Source organism: Microcaecilia unicolor, chromosome 5 (genome assembly GCF_901765095.1).
Source record: "Microcaecilia unicolor chromosome 5, aMicUni1.1, whole genome shotgun sequence".
Taxonomy (NCBI): Eukaryota; Metazoa; Chordata; class Amphibia; order Gymnophiona; family Siphonopidae; genus Microcaecilia; species Microcaecilia unicolor.
Genome location: NC_044035.1, coordinates 307,614,711 through 307,636,426, shown reverse-complemented (window position 1 = coordinate 307,636,426; position 21,716 = coordinate 307,614,711). Strand labels below are relative to the sequence as shown.

The 21,716-nt window shown below is 40.3% G+C and overlaps 1 protein-coding gene across 1 annotated transcript in view; it reads left to right on the top strand.

The window, feature by feature from the left end:
* HEATR3 (HEAT repeat containing 3) overlaps positions 1-20,748 on the top strand; it is a 65,628-nt gene extending 44,880 nt beyond the window's left edge. Inside the window, 7 exon segments of the mRNA XM_030204356.1 lie at positions 427-465; positions 467-549; positions 3,039-3,127; positions 16,392-16,535; positions 16,621-16,758; positions 16,760-16,798; positions 20,209-20,748. Coding sequence (XP_030060216.1) covers positions 427-465; positions 467-549; positions 3,039-3,127; positions 16,392-16,535; positions 16,621-16,758; positions 16,760-16,798; positions 20,209-20,331 — 655 coding nt within the window. The 3' untranslated portion in view covers positions 20,332-20,748.
* The last annotated feature ends 968 nt before the right edge of the window (positions 20,749-21,716 follow it).

Here is a 21,716-nt window from a genome sequence, read left to right as displayed (position 1 = left end):
CACAAATAACAATGAAGAGAGAAGACAGCCCTGTCTGGTTGCGAAATCAATAGAAAAATAAGGAAAGCAGTTGCCATTTATTAAAAACCTTTGCTTCTGGGGACTTGGGATCCAGTACCAAAGGTTTTCCCCTCATTCCAGTGGCCTTCAGCCCTTATCCAGAATGGACCAGCAACACTTTTTATTTTAAATGTCCTTAGCAATGCCAGAGGATCCACAAACTCAATATCACAGTAATATACAATCTCTCTCAATAAAAGAGATCAAGACATGTTTAATATTTGTTCATATGGGAGGCTGGATTTAAGGCTATATATAAGTTGCTGTCAGATGATTATAGCTGAGACAGTAACCACATTTCTAATGCATCAAGTAAAAGGTATTGGTGGTGTATTTGTTTTTTTTGTTCACCTAGAATGAACCAAGTCAGTGCAGAGCCCTGACGTGCCTTCATAGTCTCTGTCCGTACGGATGTGGAGTCTCTTGGTGGAGCTTCAGCTCTTCAGGCACTTGCACAGCACCTCTCACAGCTTATCTTCTCTCAGACAGGTATTTCAGGCACATCATTCAAGAAACTCATGAACTCTTGCTGTACAAAACAATATTTCTTTATAAGGGTCTGTGGCCAGTGATGTGTGGAAAGTTATTAGATAGCCATAGGATTAGAATAATCCTGGGACTCGGCCAAATCACTCCCCCCCCCCCCCCCCCCCCCCCCCCCCCCCCCAAATTGGACTTCTTCCACTGTCTGACTCTTCTCTCCTTAAGAGTTGTTCTCACTTCAAAGTAAATCCTCTAGGAAACTCCCACTCCTTTCACACTCAGCGGGGGTTCGTAACATTTTGTTAAATTTTAAAAAGGCAGTATTTACCCATTAATGTGTTCTCTTGTGTTAAAACATGATAGACATCAGTTTTGTAGTCAGTTGTTGTTTTTTTAGTAATTTAAATTATGAAAACATTTCCTATTTTATACCCTTGTGCAGTGCTTCTCAACCCAGTCCTTGAGGCAGCCAGTCAGGTTTTCAGGATATCCAAAATTCCTATGCATGAGATTGCTTACCAAGGAGGCAGTGGATAAAGATCTCTCTCATACATATTCATTTTAAATATTCTGAAAACTCAACTGGCTGGGGTGTGCCCTAAAGACTAGTTTATTTGTTACATTTGTATCCCACATTTCCCAACTATTTGCAGGCTCAATGTGGCTTACATATTGCCGGAGATGTGATTGCAGACTCCGGTGTAAACAAATACAGAGTGATGTAGAGATAAGATAAAGTGCATGTAGTATTGCCATGTGCGATAAGGTAAAGTTCTTGTGGTGTAGCCACATAGTGGCGCCATGCACGGAGGAGTTGTGTTGTGTGTCCATACCGTATTCTGGTTATGTTGAGTTGTAGCAGTCAGGCATTTATGTTGGGTTGGTAGGGTATGCCTGTTTGAACAAATAGGTTTTTAGTGTTCTCACTGAAGTGTAAGTAGTCGTATGTGGTTTTCACGGCTTTTGGGAGTGCATTCCACAGCTGCGTACTTATGTAGGAAAAGCTGGATGCGTACATTGATTTGTATTTGAGTCCTTTGCAGTTTGGATAGTGCATGTTTAGGTACGTTCGTGATGATTTTGAAGTATTTCTAGTTGGTAGGTCAATTAGGTCTGTCATGTAACCTGGAGCATCGCCGTAGATGATTTGTGAACCATTGTGCAGATTTTGAAGGTAATTCATTCTTTGATTGGGAGCCAATGTAGTTTTCTCAGAGGGGTTTTGCGCTATCAAATCGGGTTTTTCCGAAGATGAGTCTGGCTGCCCTATTTTGAGCGGTCTGAAGTTTCTTTAGTGGTTGTTCTAGACAGTCGCAGAACAGTTACAGTGTCCTCAACATTCTCCTGCTTACCCTTCTTCCCCATCCTTCCATCCTCTTCAAGCAAACAGCCTCTATTACTTCCCTCTCACCTGTTCATTCTCTTTAATGCCGTTCCTTACATAAAGCACTTTTTGTATTCCCTCCCCTTCCAACATAACTCTACCTCTCACCTGTTCATTCTCTTTCATGCTGTTCCTTACATAAAGCACTTTTTACATTCCCTCCCCTTCCAACATAAACTCTTCTGCCTCTGCTGCAGCATGTTGCCTTTATTAAAAAAAAAAAAAAAAACAACTGCATGCCTCCAGATTCTTCCCCTAACTTGCCTATCCACACTCCTCTGCCTTTCTCCAGGGATGCTGCTTCCTAGTTGTAACCTGCTCTTCATGGTGACTTCTGCAGACTCCAACATCCACTCCCTTTTCTTGGCATACATCAGGGCCACTGGCAATGACATAACATCTCTGTAGGCAATCAGTTGGGTGTTCTGTGCATCTGAATACCACCCACTGCTGCAAACATGCCATAGCCAGCCTCCATGGTGGTATTCTGCTCAACACAGACAACACTCTTCTATTATTTATATTCAACACACATATCCATATAAATTTACTGTTTAGGGGCCTGCTGAAGAACCAACAGTAGGTCCCAGTTAGAGATTGAGCAGGTGATGTGAACAGTGGGGGGTGTGGGAGTTATAGGGGGGTAGTTTGTACTGCATTATCTGAGTTTAAATGTTGTTTTTTTAATTTTGTCCCAACTATATTTCTAAATGTATATTTCAGTAAAAAAAAAAAAAATAAACATACAGATTAATAGTATATGTATAGATATCTAAAAGTAGGAAGGAAATCTGCCAAAAATATCTTATAACCAAAGTAGTTAAGCATTGAGATAATGAAGGAAAAACATTTATCGATATTTTACATAAGTGTCATTTCTTACCTGCTACTTTGGATTAAAAGAAAAAAGTTGCTATACAATTCATTTTTTTATATCAATATATTTTTGTTAGTTTAGAACAAGTACAGATGCAGCACATAACACACTTCAACACAGTACAGCAGCCTTAAATACTGAATAACATAAGAATTGGTGTAAAGAATTTAGTGCAAAATTGCCTTCCCCAACTCCAAACTATACCCTAACCCAAAGTTATACAATTCTTTTTAGATTATCCAAAACAAGATGAGTTCCTGGAAGCAGTAAGCAGTGCTGTGCGGGCTCTGCTGCAGACAATGGCATCAGAAAGTATATCCCAGGTGAATTTTTTTTTCCCTTCTACTGTTCAAAGATTATGCTTGATACGTTCATGAATTTTATATTTTTAAATAGAAACCATTTGAATTTAATTTAAACAAATCAGATTTACTGCTGAATTAGATTGCTTTTATAGTCCCTCCAAATTATTTTTCAAGGAAAATGTGGTATTCACTAGCAAACTCTGGCTTCAGGTTCTAGTGTTTTGCTTTATAGTTAATCTATCTATTCAACAATTTGCATAATCGTCATTGGTTATAGCACAGCATGTTCTGTCTCTTTTAAGTGGGTATATTAGAGTGTGATGATATCAATGGCTGAGGCATTTTGGGTGAGGGGTGGCATGGATAAGAAAAATTATAATTTTTTGTATGTGCAGGAATTCTTTTTTATTTTACTATATTAGTATTGTAGTGCATAACTCCCTCCGGGTTCCTATTCATGAAGCAAGAAATCAAATTGAAATAGCTATATCTCTAGACACCAGGAGGTCGGTTGTCTACGCAGCTGTTTGGTTTGGAACCTGTTCATGCATTGCCCCCTGAGATGATACTATCCCAAATCTGGCTATTTTCCAAACCCTACTAATTTTTGAATTGATAAATAGCTACATTTCTTTAACATTAATATACATCAGAGTGGTGTCAGTTTCCCTATTGCTATACTTATCTACTTTGAGGACATTGTTCAATATTGCATTGATTTGTATGCAAGAATTTGCAAGAAGTAGTTTAATGCCTTACCCCACCCTCTTTTGTGTTTGAATGGTACTTGAGCATGACACTACCGTTTATCTCTACTCATTTTATACGATATGAGAAGAACATTTTATTGAAATTTTACAACAGAAATGGGCAAATTGCCTGCCTGATCCACTAAATTGCTATAGAGGTAAAAAAAAAAATTTTGTAAAGCTTTTTCTATGTGTGAAGCCTCTTGTACACTCTTTCCCCCCCCCCCCCCCCCCGCCCCAATTACATGTTTTACCATTCCTTTGCTGCTTTTGTACATACAATTTATAATAGTAGTCAGAGCTGCAAGGTGTTATCATTGTAATAGGCCTCTTTTCTCCTCAGTTCCTCCAATTTTCCTTTTATATTTCTGATTACTGTAAACTTCTGAGATATTAGCTTTGACTTGCAGTATATCAAATAAAGGTGCAGTATGAAAAAGGGCTTTTGTAACATTGCATATTTATACGCACTTAAGGAGAAATGGTCTTACCTGATAATTTTCTTTCCTTCAGTCCTACCAGACCAGGCCAAAACGTGTGGGTTATGTCTGTCAACCAGCGGATGAAGTCGGTGAACAAGTACTGAGAGCTCTGTCCTATAACGACCCATGCAGCCTTAGCTCTTCAGTATTTGACTAATAAAGCAATGGTCAATATAGTTTTTTGATCAACTTAATCATACCAATCTCTAGTTCTTAAAGTATTTGAACGTCAGTCTTGGACTGCAAGGGTTTGAACTTTGAGTATGGGAATATCTGCAATGAAATCATATTAATGAGGGTGTATTAATCAGTATGCCACTAGGGAGGGCTTCTGGACTGGCAGGACTAAAGGAGACAAAATTATCAGTAAGACATTTCTTTAACGTTCTTACCAGACCAGTGTGTTGGACATGTAGGATGTAGCAAAGCAATCTTTAACATGGGTGGGTCGTTAATTTGTGCACGAAGAAATCTGTGTCAAACTGCATCTCCCCGGAGTGTGCTATGGCAAGCCGATTCCCCCTTCAAAGTACAAAGAGATAAGTGTGTCACTACCCAACCTAAATCCCTAGAGAAGCATTTAGAGTTCATCTACAGAAAAGGTATAGCTTTAGTAAAATATGCTGCCAAATTCTCAGGAGAATGATTTCTCAAGAAATTAAACAATGAAACATGTTCTGTAGTTAGTTTTGTAGCTGCTTTCAACTGCTTTTCATATCTGGGAAATACCATGGAGTAAGAGTAGTCTACCAGAATACTGAAATGTATTGATTCCAGTTCTGAACTTGAAGTTACTTGGAAAATGTTGAAGAAAGCAAGACTTAATTTTACTCTGTGCTTCCCCAGCTGAAAAAGAATAGGATTCATATTGAGAAATATACTAATTCTGAAGGACAGTGGTGATATTGGCAAGAAGATGCTTTTGCTTCCATGAAAGGCAGGAACAGTGCAAGAAAGTTAGAAATAAAAGACCTCTCCTTTGAGGAAAATAGCTAAAGGGAAAACCATAAGGTTGACACTTACCAACACATGGATAGATGGAAAACTGGTAAACTTAAACAGGAGGAGAACTACAGAAAGCCTCAGAAAATGTGAACTAGGCTCAAGGAGAATGTGCCAATGAAGGAACTGTGCACCTTAGCCTTGATGAAAGCATTTGTAGTCAGGACCTGTCTGGTAGAGGCAAGTTGGAATGGTCTACTCTTTACTAGATTCGGCTTGTAGGGGCAAACCAATCACTACTGAAGCACTAGGCACAGCCCTACATGTATCTATATGGTTTTATAAATATATGGCACGGTCCAGCCATTAACAACCTGATTACAACATGCAAACTCATAGGTTTCATCTTTAGATACCTGTTTCTTCATGAATTTCAGGATTCAGTCTAGCTCTCCTGTCTTCCACAGTTCTTCCTGCAAAAGAATATGTCTTCTCAGAAGATGTGTTGGTATCAGGAATGTACAGCATCCCCATACAAATTTTGCCAGTTGTGGCCAGCACTTTTGCTTGTTTTCCCAAAAAATGAAAACACCATCACCTGCATCACTTGAACATAAATAACTTTCCAATTCCTTCAAATTAGAAATGAGACGGGGACAAAGTTTGGTCCCCGTCCCCATGTCATTCTCTACTGCTAATTTTCCTCCACTACTCACCCTTATTAAAGTGCATTGGCTGCCTCCCTTTCTGATATGCCAATGACGTACAGATATTATTTTGTATTCCTCCCACGCAGTCCGATCTGACTTTGCTTAATTTGTCTTAAAAAGGTCTCTAACTAGTTACGTAATCATTTGTTTATTTTTGAACGTTAAGAATTGTGAGTCAATCCATTTCCAAATCCCTGCTCAGTAGTTCCTTCTCGTCCTATTATTAATCATTATCATCTTGACTTTAAAGACTCTTTAAGAATCTTGGGATTATTTGTAATAATCGTCTCACTTTTAAGGATCAAATAAATTCCGTTTTAAGGGTATCTTTCTTTGCACTTCATCGTGTTCAGGCTATCCTCTCTCTTTTTGTTTCTTTTTCCTCTGTTCACACTCTTCTTCTTTCTCTTGTCATCACACATCTTGATAACTGCAGTTCTCTTTATACCGGCTTACTGTTATTCTCTTTAAAACATGTACAGCTAGTTCAGTCTACTGCTGTCCGTTTTCTTCACAGGTCAATCCATTTGATTACGTCACTCAGTTACTTAGGACCAGACGTTGGCTTCCCCTTGTATTACGTATACAACTTAAATTATTTATTGTTCTCTATAAATCGCAACTGCCAAATGCACCAGCTTGCTTATCTCATCTACTTATTCCCTATGTTCCTTCTCACTCCCTTAGTTCCACAGGTGCTGGCTTACTTCAGATTTTGCCTCCATCTAGAATTTAGCTTGATATCACTTGAGCAGCTGCTGGACCAAAGCTCTGGAATTCTATTCCTGCTCATATCTGATCCAATCCTCCTTATCAATTCAAAAATCGCCATTTAAAAGTCTCTCTTTCCTGGTATAACCTTTCCCATTCCTAATTGCATGTGTTTCTTCTCTCTATCCTGGCGAAACATGATTATTTTGTTTTATTGTGTAAACTGCGTAGATGCCAGCTCCTTGCGTGTGCGGTAAATCAAATGTTTGTAAATAACAATGTAAGCTGCTTAGGGATATACATGTCAAAAAATAAATACTGTGTGAACTGTAGGAGGAGGGATTCAGCACAGTTGCACCTTTTTGAACTATCGCAGGAATTTACTAGTGCTCTGGAGTTGCACAGGAAAAATGTGAACCTGCTGGAAAGAAAAGCAGTTAATCTTTATAGGCCAGTCTTCAAAATACTATTACCATAAATGGAAAGAAAGGGAATAAAATTCTCTGCCTTTAACTTTGAACAGCATATTATTGAAAGGCTTAAAAGCCAGGAACTTTTGTGTGTGCTTGGGGAAGGGGGGTTGTCTTTCTCCTTCTCTTCGCCATCTGCTGAAGATAGAGAAATACTGAAGAGCTAAGGCTGTATTGTTCCCTTATAGAACAGAGCTCTCAGCGTTGTTCTTTGTCTAACCAACCAGCAGCCAGAGACATGGCCATGTTTCACCAAGAATAGGTTGCGTCAGGGGTACATAGGTCAATGTGTATCTTCTTGGGTCCGTTTTTACTGTTCCAAATGAACCCAGGAAGATACACATTAACCTATGGTTGGTGGAGTGTTTAGGTTTGCACCAACTTGTACTTTATGCCCCTGACACAGCCTGTATTCTTGGCGAAACATTGCCATGTTGGGCATTTTGAGTGTGAACCTGGGAGCATCAATACAATTATTAAAAACTGCATTTTCTTCATCAAGGTCTGCTTCTTGTCTTTTGTTCCATATTGTGGATATTGTGGACCGATTGCCACTTGGTTTTCTTACTTACAGAATAGCGCATAGCCAGAATATTGTCATGTACACATGCGTCTACATGCGCACATAAATTATTAGAATACTGGCAATGATGTGTGTATTTAGGACTAGATTCTGTAAATGGTGCCCAAATTTGTGCGCCGAAAAAGAGCGCTGAGCACTATTCTATAAATGGCACTGAGAGTTGGAAATTGTTTATAGAATAACTTGTAGCACAGAGATCTGCACCCAACTTTTGGCACGCGGGTTTACACTACATGAAACCTGGTATAAATCCTTGTGCATAAATAACATGCGAATCCCTCCAAATTCTATAATAATGCATGCATCTTTAGTGAGCAACCCCTGGCCCGTCCATGCTCCTCCCATGGCTATGCCCCATTTTCAGTGCATGCTGAAAGATTTATGCATGCATCTTTATAGAATAGCACTTAGTAAGATGTGCATGTAAATCCAAATTAACAGTTAATGCCAGTAATTGTTAGCGCCCAATTATTGGCACGGATTGGCTTGTTCAAATTGCATGCATGCCCAAATTTATGCACGCAATTTGATGCGCCAAATATAGAAAGTTCTTGTAGAACTACCCCCCTCCATAATGCTTATATTTCCTTTATAAAATAGGCACCTTTTTGGACTTCTCACATAGGTGTCCTGTTATAAAATTACCGTTCACAAGGCCAAACAATTTCATCAGCAAAATATATACAAGTGAACAACAAGGAGTAATTCCTCATAAATGGAGTACATACACATAAAAAAGTTGGAAAGGACTACAAAGCCATGCTTTGGCATACTTCCACCAGTTGTTAAAAATGGCAGATTTTAATGATCGGTTATAACAGTGGTTCTCAAAAGGTGTGTTGCAGGGCAACACTCAATCCGCAGCACATTTTTAAAAATGTTTGCACTGCATTTCTCCCTCTTCCCTCCACTGCGAGTCCAGCAGCTTTCCCTCGTCCTTTTGCAGCCAGCCAGCCCGCCCGCCCCCTCCCCTTTCCAGGCTGTGAAACCTCAGTTGTTCGCTGACAGGGGCAGTGATAACAGACTGCCTGAGCTGACCCAGAGCCTTTCCTCCACTACTGTCCCTCTCCTCTGATGCAGTTTCCTGTTTATGTGCGGGCAGGACAGTAGTGGAGGAAAGATTCTGGGTTCACGCAGGCAGTCTGTTATCACTGCCAGCGAACAACTCCGGTTTCACAGCACAGAAGGGGGTGGACTGGTTGGCTGAGGGAGAGATGCTGCACCCACTTGGAGGAGAGAGAGGGGGAGGGAGAAGTTCTGAACCCATGGGGAAGATGGTGGAGGGAGGGAGATGTGCTGGACCTCTAGGGGGCCGGGGATCTGAGATCTGGGTAGATGCCAGACGATGTGGGGAAGGGGGAGACGTAGCTGCACTAACCTTGATGCTGTGCTCCTTCCTGGGTTGTGTAGGCAGTAAATTGCACTTAGCAGGCTTTCACTTCCAGTGCATGATTTTCTGTTTACATGACCCTGGAAGGAGCAGGGCATCAGGATTTATGTAGCTGTGTCTCCCGGCTGCCAGCCTGAGTTTCCTGCAGCTTCTTTCCCCTCCAAGTCACTGCTTTGCTGACATGAGGGGGAACAGAAGAGAGGGACATAGAGTTGCTGCACCATAGAGGTAGAGGGACAAGGAGCTGGGGACAGGGGAAATGCTGGACCATAGAAATGGAGGGGAAAGGATAGGGGGCAAGTAGTTGCTGGGTCATATAAGGCTGAAGGGGACAGGGAAGGGCAGTGTACCAAGAAACCAAATGAAGAAAAAATAATGCTCGAACATAGGGTGGAGGGAAAGAGACAGGACAGGGAAATGCTGGACCATAGGGGTGGAGGAGAGAGTATGTGAGAGTGGTGCTGGGCTACAAGGTTGTAGGAAGAAGAGAAAGGGGAGATGTTTGGCATGGTGAAACCATGTGGGAGAGATCGTAGCGGTTCTCAAGGAGATGAGTGAGTGGAGGATGTTGAGTACAAAGGGTACAAATGCAGTAATAGAATGGAATAGGAGGCAAGGGAAGGAATGCAGCAGAGCTAGAGGGTGAGAGGAGGAGATTAAAAGTTGATAGGCAAGTGAAATATAGGTGAGTACTAAAGAGTGAGAGGGTGAAATTTGAGTGGGGAGACAGAATAGAGAGAGAGAAAATATATCAGAGATGGATGATGTGAGGGAATGAAAGGTAAGAGATAGTGGGAAAAGGTCATATGGACAGCACCCACTGGAAACAGAGCAGAAAACAACACATGACAAAGCAGAAAAAAAAGACTACATGCTTGGAAAAATAAAATGCCAGACATGAAAGATAGAAAAATATTTTGAGTTTATTAGGTAGATATGTTCAGCTTTGAGAAATGTGCATCATTGATGTCTTGCATTTTGTTGAAAATCCATTTCTGTTTTTATTTCTACCTGCCTAGTTGACTTCTTGGTGTTCCCAGTTAATTTGTCTTTATATTTGTTTCTAATTTTTGATCCATTGTTCTGTATTGGTGAGGTTCTGTCTGTTTTGTGGTGATCTAAGTATGCTATTCTGTTTGCATGTAGTTCTGTGTTGAACTCTATAGCATGCCACTTGTTCTGTTTTACCAGTGGTAAGTGTATTAGTGTTCTAGGGCCCTGTGTAATATTTGTAGTGCTACCTATTCATAGGAAGGGTTCATGTTGAATCATGGGAATTAATGCTATTGTTGTACATTAGGTTTGCTACATGTAAAGATTTTTTCAGGTGTTGTATTTCACAATGAGCTTGGTAGTGGAGAGATTTATGTTGCCATTACTCAGACGGCATGAGAATCAGAATATATAGAAATGTACATGACATATATTTTTTGTATGATAACTTCCATGCAGAAAATATGCTACTTATGATCTGCATCTGTTTTGTTTTGGGGGGGAGGGGGGGTCTTGTGAATGCAGAGTATGGTTACATTTAATTCAGAGAACTGTCATACTGTATCAGACCAAAGGTTGCAAGGATCACTTATGTGATCATGTCTTGTCAGTTGTGTCCCAACTGAAAAAAAGGTTGAGAACCACTGGGTTGTAGATCAGTCTGCAGTTCTAATTTGAGTTTCTTCAGATGTTGGGAGCAAATAAGATCAGATGCTGGTGATTTCTTTAGTCTTTCAGATTTGTTTTTGGCACATCTGTTTTCAGAGTAATTTTGTTTCGGTTCCTCTGAAACATTACCAACAAAGAATAAGTCCAAGCTTGGTATGCTCCCATCATCCTCTACAGTAAAGATCATGGCAAAAAAATAATTTTGGTTTTCTACTATGGCTAATGTCTCTCCTAACCATTCCTTTTATTTCTAACCATCCCCTGGTCCACCTGTCTCTTTGCAAACTTCTTGCTTTTGATGTGCTTTAAAAAAAATTGTTACAATTTGAGAGACATTTATTAGAGGCAAAAACTATTTCTGCAATTTTTATTAATGCTTTATATTTTAATTGTCGGTGCTTATGTTCTTTTCTATTTACCTCATTAGGACCTGCTTTCCATTTTCTGAAGGATGCCTTTTTGGCATTATATAGCTTCTTCCATAGCACCCTTTAGCAGTGCTGGCAGTCTTGACCTTATTTTAGCCTTCCAAGACTTTTTCAAAAGCACTGTTTCACACATCATGCAGATTTTTAGCCTTCACAATTATCCTTTTAGTTTATCATTTAAGTTAAATGTTGGTGCAATAGTTCTTTTTAAAGTAAGTTTATAATGGGCTGCCTAACTTATGTTGCGAGCATTCACATAAATTCCATCAGTTTTTAAAGGGAAAGTATGGCCACTGAGGGGTATGTGGTGAGCCCTTTGAAATGTTGGAATCACAATCCGACTGTTAGTGATTTACTGCCATGTAGGGGTAATGCTGATTTTCCACCGGGGCTGGAATCCGGACAGTTTAAAAGATGGGCGGACATGGGCATTGTTTTAATTAACATTTCTTAATGAGGGTGTTTTTTGTTTTTTTTTAATTCTTTTCAGGATCTTCAGCAGAGGTTTTCCCTAACCCACACAGACTATTTGCTTATTGGCAGTTGCACCACTATTATACTAGTTTAGAACATGGGGCGATGCAAACGAGGCTAGGTCAGAAAATCCAAGATTTTTTGCAGAGAGATGCTTTTGGCCAGGTCTCTTTGTCAAGCTTACATAGAGCTTTGGTTTCTTTCTTCCTCCCCGAGAGTATGGTCTTCTTAAAGAGGCTTGGGAGTAGGGATCTAGGGGTATGACCTGCAGGGCGTGGATTTTCATAGTAATGCTGAACTTCAGGAGAGTCAATTACCGAGTACTCCATAGGGCATATGTCTCACAACATCAGGCTGCTAGAGCAGGTTGGGTACCTGTTGGTCAATGCTGCAAATATCAGCAAGGGGACAATACCTTTTGTTTTTTTTACTTCAGATTTTTGAGTATTTTTTAATATTTTAAACATTTGTAACAGTCAAACCATGCAACCGCACCTGGAGTATTGTGTTCAGTACTGGTCTCCGTATCTCAAAAAAGATATAGTAGAATTGGAAAAGGTTACAGCGAAGGGCGACGAAAATGATAGTGGGGATTGGGACGACTTTCCTATGAAGAGAGGCTGAGAAGGCTAGGGCTTTTCAGCTTGGAGAAGAGACGGCTGAGGGGAGAGTATGATAGAAGTGTATAAAATAATGAGTGGAATGGATCGGGTGGATGTGAAGCGACTGTTCACAGCTATCCAAAAATACTAGGACTAGAGGGCATGAGTTGAAGCTACAGTGTGTAAATTTAAAACGAATCGGAGAAAATTTTTCTTCACCCAACGTGTAATTAGACTCTGGAATTCGTTGCCGGAGAACGTGGTACGGGCGGTTAGCTTGACGGAGTTTAAAAAGGGGTTAGATAGATTCCTAAAGGACAAGTCCATAGACCGCTATTAAATGGACTTGGAAAAATTCCACATTTTTAGGTATAACTGTCTGGAATGTTTTTACGTTTGGGGAGCGTGCCAGGTGCCCTTGACCTGGATTGGCCACTGTCGGTGACAGGATGCTGGGCTAGATGGACCTTTGGTCTTTCCCAGTATGGCACTACTTATGTACTTATATAGCCGCTTATGTTTCCTTTTCTTTACAATTGTTTTTTCATATGGACTTTCCAACTAACTTGTGTTACAAACATTAACGCAACTTACTAATTTCACACAATTCTCTAAACACAGTACCCTCCAACATGTTCCTCTCTATGTTAACCCCAACTTAGCTATTCGCCTGTCTAACACAGGTGGTGGGATCAACCTTGCCCCCCATAATTTCCCTCCCCTTACCTACCCCCCTCCCTGGAATGCTGCCTCAATCCCTCTAAAGTCTCTCAATCATATGTGAAGTCTTATCCATCCCCTTTTACATCGGAGCTCGCCCTCCCTTCTATATACTGTTAAATGCGCCGTATGCCACAAAAGTCGCAGTTTAACCTTCCAGTCTCCTAATTTTGGGGGATCCACTGATTTCCAGCAGCACGCTATAAGACACTTAGCCGCTGCTAAGCCCCACAGCATCATCTTACTCTCCTCCCATACCTCTCGCTCATTATACAATCCCAGTAAACACTCCCGTGGACCACACACCAGTGAAACTACCATGGTTCTGGCCAGCGCTTTCATTACTGCCTGCCAGAATACTACCACCCCCGGGCATGTCCACCACACATGAAGAAATGTGCCTTTCTGTTTTTTACATCTCCAGCACACATCTGATACTCCTGGATACATCTTCTTTAACCTCTCTGGTGTGTAGTACCATCGTGTTAGTACTTTATAAGCATTTTCCTGTATTAACACACAAACCGAGGCTTTCTGTACTTCTCCACATATATCTTCCCATTCCCACTCCGTAAATTGACATTGCAAATCCCTTTCCCATGCCTCCTGAAATGAATATTTTTGTCCTCGTCCCCTGAATGAACCAGTATATTACTAATAAAGGTTTTGGGACTCTCCCCAATAATATCCACAGATTTTCTAGGCTTTCCTTTTCCCGTGGGTATCCCCTCCTCCACTCCTCTTTGTCTATAAAATGTTTTACTTGCATATATGCGAATCCCTCTCCCTCAGGAACACACCTCTTCAAAGCTCCACATTCCACTCCCATGCAGCACATCCCAGAATTTCACCACTGCCTTCTGCTCCCATCTTGCAAAGGTAGCATTTTCCCTGCCCGCCCTAAACTTAGATTCCCACCTGATAGAGGGCCATTGAGGATACCCCATCTTTCCGCCCCCAACGTTTCCTTATATTCCCCCATAGTTCTAATAGATGCCTAAGATATGGGTTATATTCCCCCTGTTGCCCTTTCCCTATTATCTCTGTCGTCCACAACAATGATCTCAAGCTCCTTTGTGGCCAATATGACTGTTCCACCTTAAACCGCCGGTTTCTCTGTTCCCCTCTCCCAGTCTAAAATCATCCTCAGTTGGGCTCCCCAATAATACCACTCCAGATTTGGGACCCCTCTCCCCACCTCTCCCCACAGTATTCTTTGTGCCATTCGCGGGTTCCTTATTTCCTCCCATATAAAGTTCATTGTAGAACTTTGTAATCTCAAAACGGTTTCAGGACCGCAATAGGCAGTGCTTGAAATAAGAACAGTATGCGCGGTAACACATTCATTTTGATCACCGCCATTCTCCCACACCAGACAGCCACTTGCTTTTCCATCTCAACATATCATTTCTAATCTGTTCCTGTAAACAACCGTAATTAAGTTGAAATACCCTATCCAGGTTCCCTGGTATCTGTATCCCTAAATAACGATTTTTTTGTGACGTCCATTTAAACTCGTACCTGTCCCTCACCTCTGACTCTTCCTCTTCGCGTAATGATATTCCCATTATCTCAGTTTTTTCCATATTTATCTTAAGCCCTGCATATGTGCCATACTCCTCAAAAATATCCCTTGGATCACTGACAGTGTTCCACCAGGGTCTTTACAATACCTTTTTTTCATGCTTTTTGGCGATGTAGTGGCATTCAAGCATTTTGGAGGCCGCTTCTTGATATTTAGGGATTCTTTTTGGTCGCCGTTTATTTTTTTCCTGGAAAGGAGTCTTGCGGAATAAATGGGAAGCATATAGGATTTCGGACAAATGTTCACGTTTATTACTGAGTCAAGCTTAAGCATTGGGGAAGAAGTGCATACTTAAGCATGGATGAAGAGGAGCCCCCTTCTTTTTGATATTGGAGAAATAGACTGCGTGTCCTTATGTTGTGGGAGGTAAGGTGGGCTTTCATATTTATCTGGAAACTGTTACTTGCAAAATATCTCCATAAAGCAAGAAGTGCAGTATTGAATAGATTTCAGAGTGTTTCCTAAGTTGGTACTGTTATATTGGGGGTTACTTTTGGGGTTCTCTGCTTGGTTAGGGGAAGATGGGTTGGGAATATTAGATGTTCTTCTTTCAAAGATGGCCTGGGGTCATAAGAGTCCAGATACCAGGTCATCTTAATGTCTGTTTAAGTTCAGGGTACAGCAGGGTTGGAGGGGGTGATCTTGTATGCAATTGTTACTTTGCTAAGAACAAGGGTAATGAGGAGGGGAGGGTTTTCTCACAAAACAAAAATGGGATCATATGTTCTCCCAGTTTTTGTTGTTTGATGTATTTGATTACTATTCTGTTATGTTTGATTGATGAACTTGTCTAGACTTGATACTTAGCTGTTAGATACATTTGATCCTAATAAAAAAACGTTTATACCTGAAGGGAAAGTATGTACATACTTCATCTCTGAAAATTACACTACAGAAAGTACACATACTCGTTTCTCCTTGCTCCTTAGTATGCACAGATTTATTTTCCAGATTCTGAAGTGTGGTATAAATGCTAAACTGGCTGCCTCTCTCTCCCTCCCACCCTCAGGAATACCTCCTCTCAGTTAGGGTAAACTTAAGCACTTGTAGGTTATATGTTTATGCTCAGGCAATTTAAAAACAATTCTCCACATACATTTTATTTATTATTAGGATTTATTACCGTCTTTTTGAAGGAATTCACTCAAGGCGGTGTACAGTAAGAATAGATCAACATGAGCAATAGACAATTACAGCAGTAAAAATATTCAAAAACAGTACAAAGCATGGCATGGTATACTACTTACAATGTCAACACAATATGTAATAGAACATTATAGTTGATAGTGAAGGGTAAAGCAAAGATGTAACATAGATAAGTAAAACGTACGAAGAGTTAGAATGTAAGGTGATTGTGAGCGCTGCATACGACTGGTAGTGCTATAGAAATGATTTATAGTAGTAGTAGATTGATTTAAAGAAAGGTTGCACATGAGGTCAGAGAGATGGTTAAATATTACCTCAGCTAGGGTAGGAGTGGATAAACATGTCCTGCTGCAATATATGCAGCCAGAGTCATTTCTTGTGTTTGTGAGTGAGACTAATGAGCTAGTTACTAAATGTCTGTTTTATGTACAGTATGTAAGTAGCTTTTAAAATGACTTAAATTTACCTTCTAAAATTGTAGTCGAAGATGCTGAAGACTTCTATGTTTGTGCTGTAGTAAAGATGTATTTTATTAAATACAAAGTATTTATGTATTTTAAACGGGGACATTTTAATAATAAAGCTGTATTTATGCTTTTTAAAGTTAATATTTTTTTTTCTTTAACAGTGTATGACCCCTGAGCAGCTGATGAATCTTTGTGAAGCTGGCATTCATTCTAGTAATATCAATGTTAAAGTGAATGCTGTTGGCATACTGGGAATCACTGGAAGTGTATTAGCAAAAGAAGCAGGCACAATTGAAACAATTAAGGTACAACAGATGAGTTGCACATGAGGAAATCTGTCATTGATATGACAATACCCTCTTAAGACCATTTTATTTTTGCCAATTTCAGATGATTGGGAAGTTTCTTCTTGGTGTTGCTACCAATGACTCTTCACTGGTAGTAGTCGGAGAAGCGCTGGATTCTCTTCTGGATGTTTTTGCAGATGGGAAGGAGGCCGAAGAGGCAGCGGTCCAGATTAAATTACTACAAAACGCTTAAGCATTTTCAACTGGTCTTCAAAATGAAGGTAACATTGGCAGTCTTTTTAAAATGTTCCAAATCATTAGCTCCTTTGAAACATATTATGCCAATATAGATAAGGCCTGTAAAGTCTCCATCTGCTTTGCCCAGTATGATTTTTTCAGTGCAACCCTTTGTTTTGTTTTTTTATATCATTCATTTTCTAATTAGAGATCCTCTGTGTTTATCCCACACCTTTTTGAATTCCGCCACAGGCTTTTTTTTTTTTTCTTTTTTCCCACCACCTCCCTCGGGAGATCATTGCAAGCATCTACCGCCCTCTCTGTGAAACATAATTTTCTGGCACTACTCCTAAGTCTACCACTCTGCAACCTCAATTCATGTCCTCTAGTTTTACCATTTTCCCTTCTCTGGAAAATATTTTTCTATACTAATACCTTTCAAGTATTTAAACGTCTGTATCATATCTCACCTGTCCCTCCACTCTTCTAGGGTATACATATTCAGGTCTTCCAGTCTCTTCTCGTATGTACTTTGGCACAAGCCCATAATTATTCTTGTCGTCTTCCTCTGGACTGCTTCAAGTCGTCTTAATCTTTAGCAAGATACAGCCTCCAAAACTGAACACAAACTCCAGGTGGGGCTTCAACATTGGCTTGTATAGAGGCATCAACACCACTTTTTTTTGGTTACACTTCTCTATACAGCCTAGCTTCCTTCTGGCTATGGCCATCACTTTGTCACACTGTTTTCATTGCCTTCAGATCCTCAGATACCATCACCCCAAGATCCCTCTCCCTGTCTGTGCATATCAGCCTCTCACCGCCTAGCACATGTCCTCCCTTGGATTTCTACTCCCTAAGTGCATCACTTTGCACTTATTTGCCAACATTAGACCATTCTTGTAACTTAAGCAGATCCTTTTTCATGTCTTCCACTCCCTCTGGAGTGTCCACTCTGTTACAAATCTTGGTATCATCCACAAAAAGAAGGACCTTGCCTTCTAAACCTTTGGCAATGTCGCTTGCAAATATATTGAACAGAATCTGCCCCAGCACCAATCCCTTGAGGCACTCCACTACTCGCCTTTCCTTCCGAGTGAATTCCTTTAGCCACCACTCTTTGGTGTCTGTCTGTCAACCAGTTCCTAATCCAGTTCACCATTTTGGGTCCTAACTTCAGCCTGTCAAATTTATTCAAGAGCCTCCTATGAGGAACCATGTCAAAGGTTTTGCTGAAATCTAAGTAGATTACATCTAGTGCACGTCCTCAATTCAGTTCTCTGGTCGCCCAGTCAAAGATTTCAATCAAATTAGTTTGGCATGATTTACCTTTGGTAAAATCACTTTGTCTCGGATTGTGTAACCTATTGGTTTCCAGGAAATTCACTATCCTTTCCTTCAGCATTTCTTCCATTAATTTTCCAATAACCGATGACAGGGTTTTTCTATTACTGTCTTGTGTAAGTTCGGATACTTTTTTCATTGAACAGCATCTGAGGTGATACGCTTTACTGTATTTTGGCATCAATAAAAAAAATGTTGAACCCCCCCCCCCCCCTCCAAAAAAATAAAACAGGTGCCTGTGTGTGTTTGTGAAATAGGCTCCTAGAGAGAAGTAGTAGTTGTGAATTCATGGAACACCTCCTGGTGGAGGTGGTGAAGATGAAGACTGAATCTGACTTCAAGTAAGTTTGGGAGAAGTACATAGGATCGCTAAGGGAGAAGAAGGGATAGTAGATGGCATGAATGGGCAGACTGATTAGGCCATATGGTCTTTTATCTGAATTAATTTTTCTGTGTTTCTATATGATACCATTTTCAGAAGCAGATGTTGGCGTGCACTGCTCCAGTGCCTCCTGCTTAATTCGCCTGTCTCCACCTTAAGTCAGAGACCCTTATCACGTAGTTTGTCAGAGTTCTTGTGGCCATCAGAGGTGTAAGTGGTTACTGCCTGAAGTGAGAAAAAAATCACTGAGCAAAGAGAGAGGTAACCCGAGTGCCAAATTCTAAGATGGTGGGAGAGCAGTGCTTGCTGCACTGTTTCCTGTGTTTGACCTGGCAGCGGAGATTGCAGGCAAGGTCATGGCTGCAGGGGAAGCTGCAAGTGACAAGGAACTGCAGATCTGTGACAAATTGAAATCTGTAAATGAATGAGTGGAATGCTTTGGCTGAGATTTCAGAGGCTACCAGCAGCAACTGGCTGAATTAGAGGAAAAGGTACAAACTGTGACTGAAAATAGAGAGTGGTTACAAATCAAAATAGATTTAGAAAATTGCTCACGATGGAGCAATCTCTGTCTGGTTGGACTGCTGGAGAGCATTGCAGATGAAGCTTGTGTAGGTTTTTAGAGACCTGGCTGGTGCTGACTTTAAGTCTTTTTATTGAAAGTGTCACAGAACCGGAAGGGTGAGCCCTTGGCCTGCAGCCAGATTAGCTACCTAGCCCAACCCAAAGATTAGCTAGGACCCTGCTGGTGGCAGGTGAGTCGGTCCTAGACTGGGGACTGTCAGTAACCCAGGGAGTTTCAGCCTGTCGTCCTCTATCCTTTTGGGACTTTCAAGAACCCAGGGAGTTTGTGCATGCCCCGGCTTACTACTTGCACGCTAAACTGGCTAGAACCAGTTTAAAACCCACATTGCTGGCTCGTTAAGTTTAGTGCCTCTAGCCCTAGATTTTTATTGTGTTTTCATGTTTCCATAAGTGTTTCTGCAAGATGCTACACGTTTCCATAAGTGTTTCTGCAAGATGCTACACATGCATCATACCCATACAGGTTCTGCTTAACTAAGTTAGAAACACAATATAGTGGCCAACACACTGAAAAATGAGGGTAACTTTTCAGAATCATTGCGTGGGTAAAACAGTGCTTTACAAAAGGAAATGGGCTTTTATAAAATTGCTTGCACTGTGTGCAGGTGAACGTCTGCACATACAGCCTTTGTGCTTGTAAGTTTTTACTTGGACTTAGTGGAAGCATTCACAGAGGCTGGGTTGGAGAGAGATTTGCCATTACAGTTCAGCCGTGTATGTGTAAATTTAACCCAGGTGGTAGAAATGTAAGTGCATAGTTTCCCTGGAAGTAATTTTCAAATCAGACTACATATGCATTTTCACTTTGAAAATTTGGCAGAGGCTGCACTGAGAGAAAGGCATGTATATATATACCTTCTCCACATGTACAAAAGTACCCCATATGTTTTTGTTTGTTAGTAGAATACAGAGTATTAACTCTAAAGCAAGGCTGCCAAAAAACAAAGAGAAAACAGGATTATATTACAAATTTTATGAATCTCAGTGGGGTGGGGGGGGGGGGAAGAATGTGGTTACTTAACCTGTGGAACTGTTGTGCATGGAGGGAAAAGTCATGGAAAGGATCATAGAGTTTTTGTACATTTTATAGTTTGTCAGATCTTTTCTTAATTTGTTTTTTAATCATTCTTTGTTTTTGGGCAGATATGGAAAGAAGGCAAAGGGAACTATAGTCCAGAGCAGCTCTGTGTACTGGATAATGTGAAAATGAACTTGAAAAGATTCATAGCCTACCAAGAAACTGTGGAGCGAAAGCGGACTTTCTGAAAAAATCAAGATTGTATAAATTTTCTAATCTTAAATCTCATAAGACTATGACATTTTTGTTTTGCGAGATTTCCTATCCGTTTTATGTAGCAGCATTTGCTAGTATTTTATGGAGAAATTATTTTGGGTTGTTGCAATTTTTAAAGCTGCTGTTGGTATGTTAGGGAAGCATTGGAGTGTGCTGAATGAGTGTGTAAAAAGTATGAGATATTTCTTCACAATCATGGAAAAGGAGTGGGAAACCTGATGTAGTCCCCAATTCCATATGACTAAATAAAACTTACAAAATACCTATTAGTCCATATTAATGAGAAGGAAATTCAAGATTTAGAGTCTCTTACTAGACTGCGCTAGCGATTCCCACGCGGCAAATGCGATACAGCCCATTCAAAATGAATGGGCTGCAGTGCATTTGCCACACCAGGAACCGCTAGTGTGGTTTAGTAAAAGAGGTCCTTAATCATGGACTGACTAAAATAAAAATGTGTGACTAGCCAGCAAAACTAGACTTAGTAGTTCAGCTAGTCATTGTACAAAGATCTGTCTTCATACCCCTTTTAGCATTTTGAGAATTGTCACAGCTAAGATTGGAATAACATAGAAAGGAGAGATTTAAGATTGTTCCTTTGACCAAGTAGAGTGCAGTTGTGATTGAGCTGAAGCCCAAAAGGTATAGGAGGAAACTAAGCCTCCCCTGGCCCAATAATGAAAAACCAAAATTAAACATAACACTGCTGTTCATTGACCACCTTATTACCATTAGCTAAGTGAACTAACATGGCCACTACACTATTGCAACTACACTGTTGCTTTGATCCTCATTTTAATATAGTATGTGGGGACAACTGGAGAACAAGTCTAGCATGCAAGAAGGATTGTATCCTGACTAAGCTGATAGTCCAAGGAAATGTGTGCTGGTAGGTGAGGGTTCACTTCATGTGAGTGCAAATGGGTAAGTCTATGGCAGGTTTTATATCTGTTAACTTTTTCAACATTAAGGAGCCCTTTTATTAAAGCTTACCTAAGCACACTAACTACTAAGAAGCTCATAGATTTTAAATAGGTTTCTTGGCATTTAGCACATGCAAAGCTTTAGCAAAAGGGCCACAGAGTCTTGAAATCACCTTGTCTTTCAACTAAACCCCTGCATAGCTGTGTTTTACATGTGAGCATGTTCTATAAACATAAGTACTTGAATATGAGTTATTTGAATACATATAATTGCTGTTTAAACTTCATATTTACCTTTATTGTTTTAAAAGATACATTCTGTATTTTATGTTTAAATGTTTTTGACAAATAAACATATCAAGACGATTTTGGAAGGATATTACATGGCTTAGGATGGCGAGTGAGGAGGGGTGGGGGCTGGGACACCCCTTTTC